Below are 19152 nucleotides of genomic sequence, written 5' to 3' on the forward strand. Positions count from 1 at the left end.
CGATCCTATGGATCGATCGACTTAATCTTCTTTGAAGATTTTATCGATTGATCCGGGCGGGATAAAATTTTTGTCCTATGGGGTTCTATGCTTCTCGGAGCGGATAGAATCTGGAACGGGACGAAGATCCAGAACGCCAACAATTAACTCATCCTACGGTCGAGAACTAATCTCATCCAACAGTTGCGATTAAATCTCATCCGACGGCTGAGAACTAATCTCATCCGTTTGATTGCATCCTTTTGAAGATGTCTTTAGGCTACAGTGGGGACCTCGAGGAGGTATTGGATCTGGCCTTCTGATGGGTCCCGTATTCAACCCCGAATACACACCTACATCCATCAACAACGATCCATTCCACTAGAGGATCATTATTGCACTACCAATCCAATCCCCAAATTACGTTATGGGTTCCTTCTTATTATTTTATGCATTGCTCCCCGTGTTTAAGATATCGTATGTCCGTTAATTATTAAGTTCTACTGACAACTCAATAATCAACATCTAAGACCTTGAATAGTACCACTCATCCTTATTGTCAGTCGGACTAAGTCCACTTACAAGATTTGACTTGACAATCCTTATGAGCTCTTCAAGGGGACATCATCAACCCTACTGGGACACGGATTTCTTCTATAATCAATGGCACACCGTATAGATAGTAACATCACCCAACTTAGCGAGAATATTTGATCAGACGGAAAGATCTCACCCTTTGGTAAATCAAAGCAATAATTACTAAGTATAGGTGCCCATTTATTACATCGGAATTAAGAGTGCATAAGTATAATAACAGAGGTCTTGTTCAATTTGCGAGTCAGTGTAAATCGAACAACCTCAATGGTCCTACTCAATACACACAAAGTGTACTAGTGTAATTCTACAGTCAAGACAGACAGTCTCTGAATTATACTACAACCGTTCTCGATGGTTTGTCCAAAGTCATCTTGGTTGTGAGCCTTAGTTTATAATTTACAAGGAGCCGATAATCCTGATCTTCTGTGTCTCACAGACACCAAGTTATCTACAATATAAATTAAGAGGACTTTATTGCAAAACTAAACTAATGCAATCATTTGACCAAAACATGATACTTTATTTCATAAATGTTTATATACAAAAGAGGAAGTCTTTTCAGTATACATCCTAACATCTACATACATCAGTATGTATAAGGCCCAATGTGTCATTCTCTCATTCACTTTTTCTCTCAAAAGGTAACTTAGTCATTAATTATAGGACGAGCACTTAATTAAGATTTAAAAGAGTTTTTAAAAATATAAATTTCCATATGATTCGGTGTGGGCAGATCATGTATACTATTCTTTTTTAGAAAAAAAACTGTTTTTTTATAAAAAAAAAATTATCGTTTTATTTTCTTCCCAATTTCTTTTAGCAACAATTATTGAAATTCCTTTAAATAATTCATTATTAAGCAGAAGTTTTTTTTTTTTAAGTAAAAAAGGGTCAACAAATCGCCTCCTAAGCTAAGCCCTTCGGTCCAACGCACTAATACTCACCTAAACACGGAAACAGCGAGGCATTTGGAAGAAACCCTTTCTTCACGCTCGTCAGATCCCTTGCGATGCGGATTCGCCTTCCCCAACGATCCTCTTCCTCCTCCATGGCCTCCAAGGTAGTCCTCCCGGTCGCCGTTGTCTTCGACGTTACTGCGTTCGCCCTTGCCATCGCCGCCGAGCAGCGACGGAGCACGGTAAGTATCTCGGCAATCCTTCCCGCCATCTCAATCCTGGAATCCGACTTTGAATTCTAATTCTTGACCTCGATGTTCCGTTATGCAGGCCCAGGTGGTTCCGGACGAGGAGAAGGAGTACACCCATTGCGTGTACGACTCCGACATCGCGACTGGACTCGGCGTCGGCGCTTTCCTCTTGCTGTTGGCGAGTCAGGTCCTCATCATGTCCGTCACCAGGTGCTACTACTGCGGCCCCTCCATCAGACGCGGCAAATCCCGCTCTTGCATCGTCTCCCTCTTTTGGTCCTGCTGGTAATTCGAATCTACCCCTGATCCGCCTCCCCCCCCCCCCCCCCCCCCTTCCTTCCCTTTTTGTTTCGATTTTTGCAATGCGGTGGTCAATCTTGACCTTTCTGGTTTTTCTTGATGAAGGTTGAATTTTCTGGTGGCGGAGATGTTATTGCTTGCGGCATCGGTACAGAACGCCTACCACACGGCTTACCGGGGCCTCTACTATATGAACGACCCATCTTGTGCGGTGCTGCGGAAAGGTGTTTTCGTCTCCGGTGCGGCCTTTGCTTTCCTCACTGCAACCCTCTCGGTATCCTACTACCTATTGTACAGTAGCGCTAGCAATTCTGGCTACGGCAACGCCGAGGAGGAGGCGGCCATTGCAATGAATTCTTTGAGCTAAAAGATCTTTTTTCTACACCCATTTCTTCCTTCAGTTTTTCTTTTCTTTTCTTTTTTTCAAAAAGCCTTCGATGTTTTCATTAGTAAGATAGGATTTGAATTTCGTATATTGTTAAAAAAAATCTAGTATATTGCATGCGAGACTATTCTTTATCTAAAATAGGTGTGACAAAATTAAACTTCTAACATGCATTCTAACATGGAGTAGCTTTGGTTGTGCTATAGGCAGGCTCAACCAATCTTACAAACTCAAGAAATCTTCACCTTGATGAGGTGTTGTCTTATTAGTCCGTTTGATTCTTGAAGCCCAAAGGTATGCTCCATGGTGAACTAGCTTCTTTTGCCTTATCTACCACTAGTCTTGTACACATCCTTGACTTTACCTTGGTGGAATTTATATAACCATGGAGAAAGATTGTCATATTCTATCACTCATGAATAATGCAATCATGTTATAAGTAGTCAAGCTCGATTATAAATTTTAATATTTGGGCAAAGAGTTTAAATTACACTTTATTTATATATTTGATATGTGCATGAATTTAGTAGGGCACATAAAGCTCGCAAAGTTTGTGACTGGATGAGGTCAATTGTGGGTGATGACTTGGCGTGACCAAGGGGAGATGCTCAATAGCTTGAAGGTCCGATAGAGTTCAAGAAGGATTGCATGATGTTGAAGAGACTGCAAGTCAAGAAACATTTGTTGGTTTTTGAGAAATTTGCAAAGCTTAACTTGGTATGATTAGGTTTGTTGACTTAGTAACTCGAGGTGCAATGGAGTTTAGAGAAGGATGAATTGGAGCATCTAAGGGGCCATAGGATGATAAACATCAAGGTACAACAGTGGCAGTAGATGGACAAGGGCAAACTACATCAATAAGGAGTGTGAGATGACACTTAGAGCAAGTCAAGGGCTTGATGGATATGCGGAACTAAACCTGTCATATGACAATTTTATGGGCGAAGTTAAATTGCATAAGGTAAACTCTTAAGTGAGTTTGGGAGTCTAGTTGTTTGTAATTTGATTTTAGGGTAGTGCTTGACTTAAGTGAAAACTCAATCATTCAGATGATAGTAGTGGAGGCTCTAGTAACTAGAAAGTTTTTATAGTTGACTGTCAGTGAATTGAATTAACTAAGGATATTTTTGTTCAAAGCTAGACTAGACAATAGACTAAATGTGTCAAGTCAATTAGTGTGGCAGTCAGATCCGAGGAAAGATGCAACTGTCAAACGGCCAACCAAATTAGTCAATTCAAGTTGACATTACCAAAGAGATCCATTGGCAAACTGGAGGCTAAAGTGATCGTGAGAATAATCACTGAAATAGTAGACAGTAGAACAGAATAAGCTACATAAGGAGAACCCTTGAGGCCTAGCGAACTTGTGCCAATATTCTGATATTGTTTTGAGTTTCCTTGTATTTATAGTCTCCATTCGTGTTTGTCTTACTTGCCTTTGCTAGTTTTTATTCTTCTCATAAGACTTGTATGAAATTTCTCCATCTTATGAAGGCATCGACAAGGAAAAAAAGTATAGTGGAGATTCGAGTGATTTATTGAAGAGTTATAAGCCTGGAATAGGAATAAACAATCCAAGTACATTATATCGGTATTATTAGTATTGATTTATACACTAGTTACCCATTTAGTTTTCACTACATTTTACGTAAACCATTTTTATTTCTCTGAATATGAGTTTGTATACAAAAGAGTTACATAAATATGCTACATTAAAAGAGCTACATTCATCAATCCACAAAATACTAACGTAACAAAAGATGCTTGAGGAAAAGCAGAGCTACAGACGTAGTTCGCTTGATGCAGGAAATGGTGGAGCAGCTGAACTCTCTCTAGTTTTACAAATCTTCATGGGTGATGCTGATAGAGATAATAGAAGAAGCAAGGAAGCGAAACAGAAGGGTCCCGTATACTTCCTTTTGACCAGAAGAATATAAATAAATATATTTATATATATATAACAGTATATACATATATAACAGCAAAATATCTTATGACATTTACAGACTATTAACCGGATTATACGGTTGGCATGGATCTCAAAGTCCACGTGGGCGGCGGAGTACGGCCGAAAGGTCAAACGGAGGCCTCATGCTGGACCCACACACCGACCAGCCACCCGCCAAATCTTTTCCCTGCTCTTAAATCCATCCACGCGTCCCGTATCTGTATCTACCAACGCTTCTATTTCTACCCGCTCGATCCAATTTCCCTTCCATCTTTCGAATTGCCCACTGTTCCATGTTCGTGATTTCTCGCTTTCCATCAGTTTTCGATTCTCAGTTTGAAGAGGAAAGCTTGATCCTTTCGTTTTTATCCCAGCATTTTGATTCATACGTGGATTCTTTCGTTACTCATTCTACTCTCTTTCTTTCCCAATCATTCTTGGTGTCGAAGGAAGCCATGGAAGAAGAAGGAAGCAGTGATCGCGGAGGGAAACAGAAGAATGTGCTTCAGCAGGAGCAACATTCTCTGCTTCCTTCAAAAAGAGTTCGAAGTCCGAATCGAATCCATGAATCTTCCTCTGCTTCACTGCCGTCGTCTCCTCAATTTCTTCCTGGTTTTAATTCTCAGCCTACGTTTCCATTTGCTTCTGGCAGTTCTGCTCCTGTTGTTGTCGCTCCAAGAATTGCAGATCCCACTAACTCTGTTCCATTAATGGCGGTCGAGCAATGGCCGGTGATGTATGCAACGTCGGATCACCGGCTGGCTCACCGCGAACGACTCCTCCGGTACCACTACTGGAACGCGGCGCTCAATGGTGTCGGTCCTCTGTTCCTGCGCCCGGCAGCGCCTCCGCTGGCCCGGGCCAAGCTCTACCGCGGGGTAAGGCAGCGGCACTGGGGAAGGTGGGTGGCGGAGATCCGCATTCCCCGCAACCGGAGCCGCCTGTGGCTCGGCACTTTCAACACCGCCGAGGAGGCCGCTCTCGCCTACGACCGCGAGGCCTTCAAGCTGCGCGGCGAGAGCGCGAAGCTCAACTTCCCCAATCTTTTTCACGGGGAAAGCAGAGACGCAGCTTTGTGCTCCACCATGACCTCCTCCTCCACCAGCACCGCCGCTTCCTCCTCGTCCTCCTCTTCTCCGCGTGATTCTGCTGAGGCCGCAAGCTTAGCTCCGAGCTCGGCGCCGGCTTCGCCCTTTCCGGTGTTTCCGGAGATGCCTGAAATGTCGTGGGAGAGCGCTCAGGAGGAGGCGTGGTTCAACGCGTGGGGGCCAGGGAGCTCGATTTGGGACGACGTCGATGGGGCCACCAGATTGCTCTTCCAATCCAGGCTCGCCACCATTTCAGAGGCGCCGGAGACCGATCCGCCCTCAAGTTCCACACCGCCATTGCCATTGCCATAGCCATAGCCATTGCCGCTGCCGGCCTCTCCGGAGACGACCACCTCTCCTTCCTTGGTTTTGTGGAAGAAGTGAGTCGTCGCATTGCATTTATATGAATCAGTTCACTGGTTGCAGATTTTTCACAAGACAACCAATGGCTTCAATTAGTGCATGAGATTAAGCATTAAACCATCATTATTTGTCACATGTTTTGTTCTTTGTTTGACCATGAGTAATAAATTCATCTCCGACTCTTCTTGTTGTCGAGACTTCCCTAAGTCCTAACCAACTGATAAACATTTTATATTGTGGGCTTGTTTATCCAACGAGATTGCTAGATATCGATAAACATCCTCGATCAACTCAGTGCTTCAACATCCCAAACCTCTTATTCCCTCTACACCTCAAAATTTTACAAGCAATTTCTGCAAACACTTAATGAAGCTTCACATGGCACAACTCAACTAGACTGAAACACAAACCAATTTGCCCTCCCAAAGAAACTCCTAATCAAGCCAACCCAACCAGCTTCTCACTCAGCTCCCACACCTTCTTGGCCTTCTCGGGGTCACTGGCTTCCTCAGACAACTGGTTCTCGAACGACGCCGAGTTGCTGTTCCAGCTCCAGTACACTCCCGACTTGGTCAAGCTCGGATCACTCACCACCTGCATCAATCATAAGTCCCAATTATTGCTTGCGTCGACAATTAATCGCACAAAAGTCCCAATACCTGTGCGAGTCTTTTGCCGGATTCCTGTTCGGAGACGAAGCCTTTGGTGATGTACTTTTGGAAGGGCGGGAAGAGAAGGCGGAAGAGGGGGATGTGCTCGCGGAAGAGGCCGGTGGTGGCGATGCAACCTGGGTAGAGGGAAGCGAAGGTGATGCCTGTCTCCTCGTGGAACCGCCGGTGGAACTCCTGCATTGTTAGCATGTTGCACACCTTGCTGTCTTTGTAGGCCTTGGCGCCGTCGAATTCGCCGCCGTCGATCATGGTGGAGCCGCTGAGTCCGTTGAGTCCGCCGGCGAGGCCTCTGAGGTCGCCGAGGTTCGCCTTCGGTGGTATGTTTCCGGCCAGGGTGTTTGTGTTTCCTGATGGAAACAATTTCCAATTTGAGTATAATTGAGTCAACTTCGATTCCGTAAAATGAGGAAAAGAAACAGGGTATTACCGGTGATGGAGCCGACGATGATGAGGCGGCGGAAGGGGTAGTCGGAGGCCTTCAAGTCGTCGAGGAGCAGGCGTGCGAGAAGGAAGTGTCCTAGGTGATTGACCCCCACGCTCATCTCGAGCCCGTCGGCCGTGTAGGTCGGTTCCTTTGCCGTCGGGAAGTAGACCGCCGCGTTGCAGACCAGCACGTCCAGCGGCCGACCCGACTGCCGGAACGCCTCCACGAACTGGCGCACGCTGTCCAGCGACGCCAGGTCCAGGTGCATCACCTGGTAGTTCTCCCGCGCCATGCCCGCCGCCTTCGCCGCTCGCTCGGCCTTCAGGAAGTCGCGGCACGCCATGATGACGTTCCACTTCCCCGTCTCCGCCAGCGCCTTCGCCGTCGCCAGCCCGAGCCCCGACGAGGCTCCCGTCACGATCACGTTCCCCTTGCGGAGCGTCTTCATGGTGCCCGGGGCGGCGCGAGTGACGGCCGGGGTGGTGGCCGCCGTTTGGGCTCGGATACCAACCGAAAGATTCAACCTCTGCCATGAAAATCCAATCTTCTCACATATCACCAAAAAGAACTCCAAAATCCAATTTTTCAATCATGGAAATCACAAATCCATTGGCAATAAACAAAGCGCCCCAAAAGTAATTCTGCTTTCACGGCCCCTAATAAACCTCGTATACACATACCTTGTTGCTCCTAAGAACCGAAGAACCAAACTCGAACTTGGAGTGCTCAGAAAGAGAGAGCCCCAAGAAAGCCGGTTCCTTGAGTCCTCCATTAGCCTTCCCCTGCATTTTCCCCTCTTTCAGAAACCAAACCATGGAGAAGGAAAAGGGAACACGAAATGAACCAGCAGGCTGACCTCTTTGTGAGCTGAGAGAGCCGAAGGAAGGAAGGAAGCCTGAAGAGCCATGGAAGGGAAGGCGGTAATCGTTGGACAAAGAAGAGTTCGTTTAGGTTTATAACGAAGGGGAGAAGGCCGGCGAGGATAAGGGGATAGAGTTGTGGGCCCGAAGAAGCCACCGTGGCAAGGGTTGGGCCAATAGGGAGTCGTCACTTAGATTTCCCCCGACACAGATTTTTAATTGATGGAGTTGGTTCTGGATCCATCGATTAGTAGATTCAGTGCGTGATACAGAGCTTGGATTTTGTTAGGGTTTGCGCCGGGACCTGGCTCAATGATGAAGCATGGAGGCCTCGTGATGGGTTTGTTCTTGCTTCAGTGGTCCATAATCGAGTTTAAACTTTTGGAGAGAAGAAAAAAAACTAATAGAGTTCGTCGTAAGTTATTAGTTAACTATCTTTGATTGTTAGCACTGAAAAAAAATAAAATTATAATTCGATGCAAAGATGATTTATCTCATAGAGTTCCTTGTAAATTATTATTCAAGTAATTTATTTTTAAAATATCTTTTCTCTTTTCATCTAAAATTGATTATCAAGAAAATTTTAAATTATTTTAAATCAAATTTAATAAATTTTTGAAAACCCTGCTCCATGTATTTATACTTTTGGAGTTGAATTAGATAAGTATATATCTAAATTTTTTACTTTATCCATTTAAAAATTTATTAGCTCTTAATTTAAGTTATCAAATTCAGATTTGAAAACATAGATATATTAGATAGATTTTCATAAACATATTGATTTTGATTCAAAATTATTTAAAATTTTTTAAAATAATGAATCAATTTATTTTTAAAATTAGGAAATTGGCAAATTTAAAAGTTTAATATTTTTTTAATTAGAAAATTGGTTGCTGAATAAAAAAGAAAGAGGGATATTTTAAAAGTACGTTATATATGATTTGAGTATTATAAAAATGAGATACATGAAATGAAAAATCTACCAGTTCAGTAAAAACGCCGTTTATAAAATATAATAAAAAGAATATTTTAAGCAGTCATTTTTCGTGAAAAACATCCGATAGAATTACATTCGCCATCATGAAGAACTTTAAACCTTTTACTTACCTTTTATTTTATTTTCTTCCCTTTTCCAAAGGCTGGAAAATTCCCGTGTAAACTTGATTCTAAAAGTCGTAGCAAAATTGTAATTTTTCCCCATTTGCTTTTTCTATATTCTCACAAAATAATTATTTTCTTCAAAAAAAAATACAGAATAGGCATTGAGCTGACTACCTCCATGCGTCGGTTTCGCCACCGCCGCCTCCCGTCCGCCGCAGCTGGCGGAGCCTCATCCCTTCGAGAGCCCTAAGCACGTGCCACGTGGCATCTCCCTCGGCCATGGGGCGGCGGAAGAGCAGCGCCCGCCGCCGCGCCGGCTCCCACAGGTTTCGCTGGATCGTAGACAGGTTGGTCGCCACCACCCGGTCAAGGATCTCCTCCAGCCGGTTGACCTCAGCCTCCGCTACTGTCAATGATATCTCCGGCCACCCAACCGTCTCCGTAAAAGGCAGCCGGATGTCGTCCGCCACGATCACGGGCACACACCCTAGCGCCACCGCCTCCACCAGCCGCGGGCTCCACGGCGCCCACCCTAGCGGGCAGAGGCAGAACACCGACCGCGCCATCTCCCTCCGGTAGTCGCCAGACCGCTTCCGCTCCAGTCGGAACCGACGATTCCCGCCGTACTTACGCAAGATCTCAGTCCTCACCCTCCTGCAAACTTCAATAATCGAGTGATTCGATGCCGGACAGTTAAATCAACAAGCTAATTAAGAATTACTTGCTGTAGAAGCGGCCGCTGACGTTCTTGGGGTGGACTTCCATCTTGCCGCGGAAGAACACGAAGATGTCGCGCGTTGACTTCTCCGGCGACGGCCACTCATCCTCGATGCTCGGCGGCACGTAGGGCGGAATCAGCACGTGTTCTGCTTCCTGGCACGTGTGCAGCCGCCGCAACCCAAATGTCTGCAGGATGATCGAATTCTTCATGAACTTAGGTATCCCGTCGGCAATCGCTACATCTTCCTGCAAATTTTGCTCCGTTACTGTTCTAGTTCCCGAAATCAAACTATATATGCGAGTAATCGAGTGATCACCGTGGGGTGGAAGAACACAGACAAGCTGCATGACAGTATATCGACAACAAGGGGTAAACCTAGGAAGATCATACAGAAAAGAGGAATTTGGGAAAGGAAGCGCAGATCTGCCCACAAATTTTGCTAATTTGTTGTTCTATTCCACGAAATCGATCGGTATAGAAACGAATTGAATGAAGAGAACTAAGCGCAATCAAGCCCCAAAAGAAAAGGCAGGGTTGTTTCAGTTACCATGGCATGGAAGCAGGCACCGTAGTCGTGTGAGGCCACCAAGACGTGGTCGCGGCCTTGGGAGCGGTTCCAGAACGGGAATTCGCCGGCTACCAGCTCGATGGCGGCAGCGAGGAGGGGGCGGGCATGGTGGAGGTCAGGGAAGCCATTAACGGTGCTGAAGTTGCAGGACACGTACACAGGGAGGAAAAAGAAGTCCGCCTCCTCCGGGTCGAGCGCGCGGCCGGCGTACTGCAGCAGCGCCTCGTGGATCGCCACCTCCGCCGCAAACAGGTGGGTGCCACAGCGCTCGTTGGCGAGCCAGTCGGTGTTGAACCGGGAAGGCAGCTCGTAGACATACACCTTGGGCAGAGAAGAGTGGGAAGATGGATTCTTGTTCTCAATTAGAGCTCGAGCTGGGAGATTGGAGTTAAGGCGGAGGGGGTGAAGGAAGAGGAAGGATGAGTAAGAGGAGGTGGTGGAGAGGAAGAGGTAGACGGAGAGAGAGAACCAGAGAAGCCACTTGTAGTGCTTCTTGAGCGAGAGAGCTTTGTGGGTGTGGTGGGGGACTTGAGCTCTTCTGGCCATGGAGGAGGTTCTTGATCATTTGAGCCGAGGAAATTGAAGAAGGCTAAAGAAGGAGGTGAGGTGCGGTGGTGCTTTCATCGAGGAGGTAGCTGAAGGTGGAGTGGAGGTGAAGGGAGACATGGCCATGGAGGTTGGAGGAAGGTAGCAGATGATGGAGATGAAGCGACGGCCATGGAGGTGCTGGTGGAGCATTGGATTTCTGTGACGCGTTCTACGAGATGCTTTGTCAAAATTGGTGCATTCTGGCCAAAAAATAATTATTATTAAATTAATTTTGTTTTTTAAAAAACATTTTTGTTATAGAATTCAAAGATCTGATGTAAAAGGAAGCGAATGGGTCGATTTCTGGATCAATTTCACCGTCATTGCTGTTGAAGTTGACCGTGTCTTTATTTTGATAGTTTTAATTTTTCGACAAACTAAATGGATGCGTAAGCTTTTGGCAAACGGAGTGCCTTTTGAAATAAAAATGGCAGTGGTTAGGTTTGTTGCAACTCTACCGTTCGGATACATTCCGGGGATATACATTTGCTAGTTGCTTTTTATTATTAAATAGCATTAAGTTGCCTATGTAAAAATGTTCTTCTTTTACTGAAAGGCTGTTTGTGGCATTTGGAGATAAAACAGGTTGGAGATAAATAATATTGGATTATCAAGAAAAAATTGGATGAAATGGATTAAGAGTACCAATGAACTTGAGTTTTGCTAATGTGCCTCCCAATGATGCTAATACGTGACTTTTTCATAGAACTATGGATATCCATTTTTTTATTCTTGCCCAATTTACAAGTGCTCCATTTAGGGGAACAAGTAATATTCAACCAAAGTAATATTCAAGGAATGCCGTTTTTTTACCCTTTTCACAAGTGGTGATGATTTTTGAAGATCAACATCATAATGGTGTCAATCTTCAAAAATTAACACTGCAGTGTAATCAGAACTAATATTATGATGTTGATTTTTAAAGACTAGTACTATTATGATGTTGATCTTCAAAAATCAGCACCACAGGCTATACTAATTGGTACGCGATTATAACTTTGAGTACGTATATTAGAATCATGATTGTACATCATATATATCTTCTACACACTCTATACACCCATCTCATTATAAAATTTCAAAAATTTAAATCGTCTAAGTTTATTAATGAGTTTCGGTCAAAACTCATTAATGGACTTAAAGAGCTCTAATTAGACTCATTTCAACTCCTATAAATTTTTATAGTATCTTGAAATCCAAGGATGCCTTTCGTTATCATCATAAAAAATTTCCAATATTGTTTAGAATGTTTAGAAAGTTTTAGACTTTATATCAATTGACACGGACTTATAACTTTATGTAGGGACTCAGAATTAAGATTTTTTATCATATCTATCTTGTACACACTCCACACTTCCATCTCATTACAAAAATTTAGAAATCTAAATTGTCTAGATCTATCAATGAATTCTAGTCAAAACTTATTAATGGACCTAGAAAATTCTAATAAGATTAAATTATGATAAGACTTTATTCTAACTTCTGTAGATTTTTGGAATGTCCATAGAGTCCAAGGATGTACTCTGTTATCATCATAAAAGATTCTCAGTATTGCTCAGAAGATTTAAAAAGTTTCAGACTTTGTGTCAAATGACACGAGTCTATAACTTTGTGTAGCAAACTCAAGATTAGAATTTCTCATCATATCTTCCTTCTACATAATCACCTCTTCCATTTCATTATAAGTTTTCAAAAATTTAATTCCTTTAGGTCCATCAATCGATTTTGATCAAAACTCATTAATGGATCTAAAGAGTTCTAATTGGATTCATTTCAACACTTATAGGTTTATTAAATGAATATGAATCCAAATAAACCCTCGTTTGCTATTTTAAAATCTTACCAATAGTACTTAAAATGGTTTAAAATTTTTATAATACTATGGTGTTATCTTTAAAAATTAGTACCACAATGATGTTGATATTTAAGTCTTTAAAAATTACCAAAGTATCATCTTTATTATTCTTTTGTAAGTAGATATTAAAAAATAAAAGAATATTTTTTAATGTTTTATTAATTTTCTGTGATGTTGATTTTTGAAGAATCTTTAAAAAAAAAAATTTTATTGAAGATGTTATAAGAAAATCTCAGAGAAAAATTAAATATTGCATGTAAATGAAAGATAAAAAGGTTCAAGGTTAAAATGAAAATCAAATGCGCATTTTAAAAATTTTGAAATTTGAATATGCCTTTTCAGCAAAACAAAATTTGAAGTGTGCCGTTTGAGAAGTTTCCGTTATTAATATTGTTTTGTTTTTTTTTTCAACATTTTTATTTTAGAATTCAAAGCTTAGATGTAAAAGGTAGCGAATGGGTCGATTTCTGGATCAATATCAGCGTCATTTGTGTTGAAGATGACCCTCTCTTTATTTTGATAGTTTTAATTTTTATAAACTGCCACGACAAACTAAATGGATGCGTAAGCTTTTGCCAGACGGAGTGCCTTTTGAAATAAAAATTGCAGTGGTTACGTCGTTTGTTACGTTAATTGATTGATGCAATTCTACCATACGTTTGTTATTTGTACAGCCGGTGGGCTTTGCAAGAAAGTTATGCAATACTTTTGGTTTAACAAACAAAATCCTTTTGCAGCGAGTTACGCAAAAGAAATCTAGTTGTTAGTTAGCTAAAAATCCACCAGATAGTTTAAACATAAAGGCACACTTGTGCTTCAAGTTTAACCATTCGTTTACAATAGTGACTAAGATACTGATTGCCATTATCTAAGTGGAACACTAAAGCAATCTAACTAGTCAAATGTTAGGAATGAGGAAGGATTGGTACAGTTAAACAAGTCGACTGGGATTAACTAACTTGACTAACTAACAGCTGTTGGCTAACTAAAAGGCTGTTAAAAAAGTTTTAATTTTACTGGGTTGGCCAATCAGCTGTCTAACCCAATCGAGACCAGATAAGTTGATCAGATTGGACAAGCCTCTAGATTGATCCACCCGTTTAGGTTGTTTGGCTCTAGTGCAATTCGCCAAGTTAAAATAATTGAATGCGATGTTTATATGAAATAATAAAAGATAATTAGTTATAATAGAGGAATGAATAATTTCTCTCTTATAAATTTATGATAACTGTAAAATTTTATAATTAATTATAGGAATAATTATTATATATAAATGCTCCTGATTAAGATCATCTTCCGGACGAGTCATCGACAACTTGGCTTGTAAGTTGATGGTCAAAGTGGCACTCATGAGTAGCCAGGAAGCGAAATATCGGATTCTCTGCAAGGGAAAAGAAGAGGGTGAGAACGGAGGCTAGGGGTACCCGACTCAACCGCTTCGACGCTTAAGTTAAGACCCTAGCCTGAAGATGGAGAAGAAAATGAAGGAATGTAGAGAAAAGTGTGTTTATTGGTTCTGTGCGCATACTTGCATTCCGCGAGAAACAGGGGAATTGTATAGATTTATGAAAGAGAAAGATGTCTTATCCTAGTTAAAGAGAATATCCATCAACGAAGATTTTGTCAGAGGAGATATCCCATTATTGATAAGAAGAACATTTCATCGCCGCTACAGTAACGAAGAGTCTTATCATCCATGCCTGATATGACATAAGACTACGCTATCATGTCATATTAATGGAGTAGAAGAGCTACCCGAGATATCACATTATTGCACGTGTCTTTCTGGCGGCGGTCTGCCAAGCTAAATGAGAGAATGAAGAGAACAAAGTAGTTGAGCGCGGCGTAGGACATTAAGTAGGCGGAGCGTGGGCGACAGAAAGCCCGAGCCGAGGTCAGCTGGGATGGGCCTTGAGGCTGATACGGGGCTTGATATGGCTTGGAGGAGACTTGGTGGGACGGCTTGGACTCGGAGCTCGGATTCGGGTGTCGAACCGAAATTGAGCTTTAAAGGAGATCGGGTGTGGGATCCCGAGCTTAGTTGGATGCCGAGTCGGATATTGGATCCCAATCTGTGTCGGTTGCCGAGTCCGATCAACGCCAATTGTTGAGTCGAGTATTGGATCTCAATCAGCACTGGTTGTCGAGTCAAGGCTCGGATTAGGAGCGTGAGTGCGAAATGAAGCTGGGGTGCGGGACCCAGTAAGTTAGTCATAGAGTGAAATTTTATCATCTAATCAGAATAGATCTTAATCTTTTGACCAAATTATACCGACCCATAATAATAAATTCACACAGCTGAATTTGGCAGGGCAAAGTGAACAGAGCTGCATTCCTAGCTGGTCTCCCATTTGGGAAGCCCAATAAGTTGGGGCTACTGGCCTTGGTCAAGAAGGCTGTTGCACGAACACGACAATAGGCTCGCTAATGGCTGAATTATTGGACAACTTTTTAAAATAAAATAAAATAAAATTTCAAAATGGCTGTTAAATATTTTAAGGGCACCGTGAAGATGCTTTATCAGGTGGCGAGGCTGGAAAATTAAGATCCAGCAGATGCGCCGCACAATAAATACAACGGCAACCAATTCGCCGATTCCTGATCCGTCGACGACCGCGTGCCCAACCCACAGCCTCCCACCGACACCGACAGCCACTCTCCATCGACGACTTGATCAATCATTCATGCTCCGCCGTACTTTTCTATATATATATATATAACATCGTGATGCGACATGGGCGTGTCGGCGGGCACGTTGTCTGTACTCTTCATCTGAGAGTTTGGGATTTAGGGTTTTATCTTGGCTGGATTTACCGGAAGATCTGTGGTTATGTTCGTACTCGAGATGCAGCATCGTATTACAGTAGAAGTTCACGCTCTTACATTTGTTTCTTGGACTTAGAGTCGCCTCCACTACAAACACATTACAGTAGAAGGGCGGTCCATCACAATTATAATTAAGCAATCATGCTCTTTCAACACTCAGGTGTGAGAGCATGGTCTCTAGTGTAATCTTGGCAGTAGTAGTAGACCATGTAATTCTTTTGAACCCACTCCATGGCTGCGTATTGCTCCGAACTGAGCCCGTTTCCAGACGGCGACGAGGACACCGATCGGCAGCTCGCCGGTGCAGATTCTGCGCACCCTCCTATCTTAAAATTTGTGTATCTCGCCACGAAAGGTTGATACCTATAGTCGGTTCGGTATCTGCCATTGTCAGTGGCCCAATTCGATGCGTCCCATATGGAGCCATACACCCACATTTGTCGTTGGGGGAACATCGCCTCGATCTTTCGAGCGTATCTTCGTATCGGCACGTCGTCGACAAAAAATCTACAATTGGGATAGTGCAATGCAAGATCGCTTAATCAGGAGTTTATGTGCTAATCTTAAGGAGGAATTTATGGCTATTGTTACTCACATGATCTCATCTGGATTCCAAAGAATCGCATAGTGGTGGAAGTCGGCCGTCGGGTCGAACCAAAGGTGGAACCTCATCTCCCGGCCAACGATGTGACCGTCGCCGCCGTCGCCACTGCCTCTCACGTAAACGTTCGTCTGCAGCACGTACGGCCTCCCTTCTATGTTCCCCAGGAATTCGATGTCCACCTCGTCGTGGAATCCAGGGTACGCTTGATCATTAGAAAGCTGCAAATCGAGCAAATCATTGGCTAATGTGTTTTTTTATGCAATGTATATAGAGATAGAGGAAACAGAGGAAGCATGCAGTTTGCTCACATAGAATGCTGTGTTAGTCCCGGCGGTGTAGCCGCTTTGGAGTTTGATGGAGGCCCCGAAGTAACCATTTCTGTAAGAATTGATCGACTTGAATCCACTTCCTGCATCGACGGGCCAATATTTCTGAGCCAAAAGAAAGGCGAGTTTAACTGAAGTATGTTGGAACAGACGAGAGCAAACCTGAGTTGCTGTCGAGCCAAATGGTGGTTGAGTACTGATCTGGAGAAATGGTTTGGTGCTCGGGTCCCCAGAGGTTAGTGTAACCTTCACCGAACTTAATTGGACTCAGTGAGGAACTGGGGGAGTACCCAGGAGATGGTTGGGAATTGATGAAGATGATGAGATTCTGGAGGACGAGCAAAAGCAAGGGGATGAGAAAAGGTGCCATTAGTTTGAAAGGAGAGCTTAATGGCTTAGGACGGGGAAGGACGGGAGGTTGCACAGGGTTTATATAGATGGTTACAGCTGAAGAGATCGTGTGGAAGTTGTGAAATGGGCAAATTAAATTAGGGCGAGCAGGTGGAACCCCAGGTCTTGTGGCAAGTTTTGCTAAACAGAGGAAGAAACAGAGTAGAACTGATGGTGGTTCGTGTTGAATGGCCATCAAACCAATCGGTGCTTAAGTCAATGATTTGAATAGATTAAACTACTTCCCACTTATTAAGATGTGATGTTTGACTCATATAGCCGAGTCTACTCTAAGCGTGTCACTTTCTGCCGCACAGGAATTTAGCCAAATCACAATTAAACACAAAGGGCCAGGGAACCTTTGGATTTATCTTTCCATGATTTACGCGATCGCAGAGGTCCCATTGGCTGGCTTGCAAACAAAATCTTGCACCAGTTATTCAGCCAAAGATCAAGCCGCCACCATTGCTGAAGCATCCAAAAACAAGAGGGAAATCTTGAACCGGCAAAGACATTCTTGCTCTATCAATTTTTATCTATATTGACTAGTTCTTTGAAAGTAAAAAATTTGTATCGAGGTTGGCCAGTGCTGATGCGAGTAGCATGCCCCCTGTCCCCCCTCCCCTGCTCACAATAGGTGATTGGGCGAAGGGGGTGTGTCTTAATCAGTGCATGAATCTAACTGTCCTCCTCCCTCCCCACATGTAATTGCGTGAAAGAATGTATCTCCATTGATACACAAATCTAACTATTTCTTTGCGAGTAGAAACGAGAGCACATGCTGGTTAGCTTAGAGGTAATTGGTATATAGCCCCTTTCATATGCAATTATGTGAAGTGGTGTCTCTTTGTTGGCAGTTAAGAATTTGTTCACAAGTGCAAATCACTGTACATGCATGTTGATTAGCTCAATACACTTGGCATGCATGCAATCCCCTTAGATTGCTCGAAGAAGTATCTCTTTGTTTGGTCATGAATCTTAAAATGGTACTTAAGACATATATATAATTTGATAGCATCTACATTATAATTTCATTCATTTATTTATTATATAGTTTGATAGGTATATATATCTACACACTATGATAGCATTTGATTTTTTATATTCTAAGTAAAAATTTTCAAACGTCATGTACATAGAGAAGATATATGCATATATTTAATAGAGTAATAATGCCTTTTCGTCAAGTCCTCTGATATGAGGCATTTTGGGATCACTACTGTATGATGACAGTAAACTCAAACACCTAAAACTGAAGACCACATGCAACAGTAGAACAACAGCAGTAAGCCATTGCATGTGAAATATATCTCATTGCTTCAAGGCTCGTCCCCATCAATAATGCAGTACTTTCTGACTAAGCTAATGTTAGTAGTTCGATAGAGAAGATCGAGCAGCAGGGAGCTAGCGTGCATGATTTTTTCGTTTCCACGCGAGTGGTTTGAAAAAGGAGATTCTGGGCCTGAGGATGCATGTTGCGGCTAAGTTAAGATGCATGTCACCCTCATGTTGGTTGAGCGGAAACGTCTAGCTCCTTCTTCCCTTGTTTAGGTGATGCATGCGCGCGTTGTGCACCCACTACTTCTGTTGTCCTGCAGAGATATGCTGCTGGGTTGGTTCGAGAGCAACTGCCCACCGCACTGCGCACCCCACTGCGTCGCCCGGGCACATGCACAATATTCCGACGTCGGGCGATATGCGCGGTGCTAACACTGAGCCGCCGCGCAAATAGCTACCACAATTTTAACGATCGACTTCATGTCCAAATTCCCTAGCTAGCTACCACGCACATGCACATGATCACATGCGTGAACACTGCAGTATTGCCAATCAAACACTACTCTTCGCGTCGGTCGAGCCATCTTATTCTTCCTGTTGAATAATAAAAATGCGTGTAATTGCATGCCTGATTAATCAATCAATCTCCTTGAATATGCATGTGTGGTAGACTAACGTGCATGCCTTCTTCCGATTGAATTGACCAGACTGAGTTCATATATCTGAAGGACAACGCCATGTGATCGAGGGGGAGGTAGTGAGCAAATTAAAGTAGTGATAGATGTGCTTCTGAATGAATATAAATGAGATGATCATGGAATGATTGGCTGACCTCATCGTCTCATTTGGAGGCTCTGACCAATGAAAAATCTTCTCTCCCTAGCTCTTTAATTCATTTTGAAGTGATTTGTTCCGGCTTGAGATCATTTATGGATGAGACATTGGCTGATAATGATGAAGCTAAGTCATATAAGACTCGTAGAAAGGTGGAGCTCCTGACAAATTACAAAGAGGAGGATGAAAGAAAATGAAGACCAAAGAGGTGCTCTGATTTAACCACTTTGATGCTCAAGTCAGATCGCGAACTGAAGATGGAGAAGAAGAACTAGAAATGTTAGAAAAAGAGAATGTTG

At 43.0% G+C, this 19152-nt stretch overlaps 5 protein-coding genes across 5 annotated transcripts; 2 read left to right on the plus strand and 3 right to left on the minus strand.

Annotated features, from left to right (window-relative positions):
* The first annotated feature begins 1527 nt into the window (after positions 1-1527).
* On the plus strand, positions 1528-2718 carry LOC141841195 (uncharacterized). Its single transcript, XM_074729327.1, has 3 exons — positions 1528-1714; positions 1803-2008; positions 2129-2718. The coding sequence occupies exons 1-3, from the start codon at positions 1586-1588 to the stop codon at positions 2388-2390; spliced, it is 597 nt and encodes a 198-aa protein (XP_074585428.1). The 5' UTR covers positions 1528-1585; the 3' UTR covers positions 2391-2718.
* A 1932-nt stretch (positions 2719-4650) lies between these two features.
* LOC141839647 (ethylene-responsive transcription factor ERF054-like) lies at positions 4651-5756 on the plus strand. The gene has a single exon (XM_074727444.1). It carries the CDS (start codon positions 4812-4814, stop codon positions 5754-5756), a length of 945 nt encoding a protein of 314 aa, XP_074583545.1. The 5' UTR covers positions 4651-4811.
* Positions 5757-6102: 346 nt separating this feature from the next.
* Positions 6103-7833, minus strand: LOC141839646 (protochlorophyllide reductase-like). Its single transcript, XM_074727443.1, has 5 exons — positions 7759-7833; positions 7583-7684; positions 6906-7428; positions 6467-6825; positions 6103-6401 (listed from the first exon to the last, which is right to left on the minus strand). The coding sequence occupies exons 1-5, from the start codon at positions 7807-7809 to the stop codon at positions 6246-6248; spliced, it is 1191 nt and encodes a 396-aa protein (XP_074583544.1). The 5' UTR covers positions 7810-7833; the 3' UTR covers positions 6103-6245.
* A 1105-nt stretch (positions 7834-8938) lies between these two features.
* On the minus strand, positions 8939-10931 carry LOC141841194 (putative glucuronosyltransferase Os03g0107900). Its single transcript, XM_074729326.1, has 3 exons — positions 10132-10931; positions 9585-9829; positions 8939-9517 (listed from the first exon to the last, which is right to left on the minus strand). The coding sequence occupies exons 1-3, from the start codon at positions 10696-10698 to the stop codon at positions 9034-9036; spliced, it is 1296 nt and encodes a 431-aa protein (XP_074585427.1). The 5' UTR covers positions 10699-10931; the 3' UTR covers positions 8939-9033.
* Positions 10932-15439: 4508 nt separating this feature from the next.
* LOC141839325 (putative xyloglucan endotransglucosylase/hydrolase protein 32) lies at positions 15440-16734 on the minus strand. The gene is made up of 4 exons (XM_074727051.1): positions 16514-16734; positions 16334-16434; positions 16017-16243; positions 15440-15928 (listed from the first exon to the last, which is right to left on the minus strand). The coding sequence occupies exons 1-4, from the start codon at positions 16719-16721 to the stop codon at positions 15571-15573; spliced, it is 894 nt and encodes a 297-aa protein (XP_074583152.1). The 5' UTR covers positions 16722-16734; the 3' UTR covers positions 15440-15570.
* Positions 16735-19152: the final 2418 nt, after the last annotated feature.

This window comes from Curcuma longa, chromosome 11, assembly GCF_044706935.1.
Source record: "Curcuma longa cultivar G26 ecotype Majalengka, Jawa Barat chromosome 11, ITB_CL_G26_1.1, whole genome shotgun sequence".
NCBI lineage: Eukaryota > Viridiplantae > Streptophyta > Magnoliopsida > Zingiberales > Zingiberaceae > Curcuma > Curcuma longa.

Coding starts and splice junctions, on each gene's coding strand:
- LOC141841195 (XM_074729327.1), top strand. CDS start 1,586: ATGCGGATTCGCCTTCCCCAACGATCCTCTTCCTCCTCCATGGCCTCC. Junction 1,715..1,802: donor CCGAGCAGCGACGGAGCACG/GTAAGTATCTCG, acceptor TCCGTTATGCAG/GCCCAGGTGGTTCCGGACGA. Junction 2,009..2,128: donor TCCCTCTTTTGGTCCTGCTG/GTAATTCGAATC, acceptor TTCTTGATGAAG/GTTGAATTTTCTGGTGGCGG.
- LOC141839647 (XM_074727444.1), top strand. CDS start 4,812: ATGGAAGAAGAAGGAAGCAGTGATCGCGGAGGGAAACAGAAGAATGTG.
- LOC141839646 (XM_074727443.1), bottom strand. CDS start 7,809: ATGGCTCTTCAGGCTTCCTTCCTTCCTTCGGCTCTCTCAGCTCACAAA. Junction 6,826..6,905: donor CATCGTCGGCTCCATCACCG/GTAATACCCTGT, acceptor TGTTTCCATCAG/GAAACACAAACACCCTGGCC. Junction 6,402..6,466: donor CCGGCAAAAGACTCGCACAG/GTATTGGGACTT, acceptor TGATTGATGCAG/GTGGTGAGTGATCCGAGCTT.
- LOC141841194 (XM_074729326.1), bottom strand. CDS start 10,698: ATGGCCAGAAGAGCTCAAGTCCCCCACCACACCCACAAAGCTCTCTCG. Junction 9,830..10,131: donor GTGCCTGCTTCCATGCCATG/GTAACTGAAACA, acceptor CAAAATTTGCAG/GAAGATGTAGCGATTGCCGA. Junction 9,518..9,584: donor AGCGGCCGCTTCTACAGCAA/GTAATTCTTAAT, acceptor TGAAGTTTGCAG/GAGGGTGAGGACTGAGATCT.
- LOC141839325 (XM_074727051.1), bottom strand. CDS start 16,721: ATGGCACCTTTTCTCATCCCCTTGCTTTTGCTCGTCCTCCAGAATCTC. Junction 16,244..16,333: donor GGACTAACACAGCATTCTAT/GTGAGCAAACTG, acceptor CTCGATTTGCAG/CTTTCTAATGATCAAGCGTA. Junction 15,929..16,016: donor TGGAATCCAGATGAGATCAT/GTGAGTAACAAT, acceptor TCCCAATTGTAG/ATTTTTTGTCGACGACGTGC.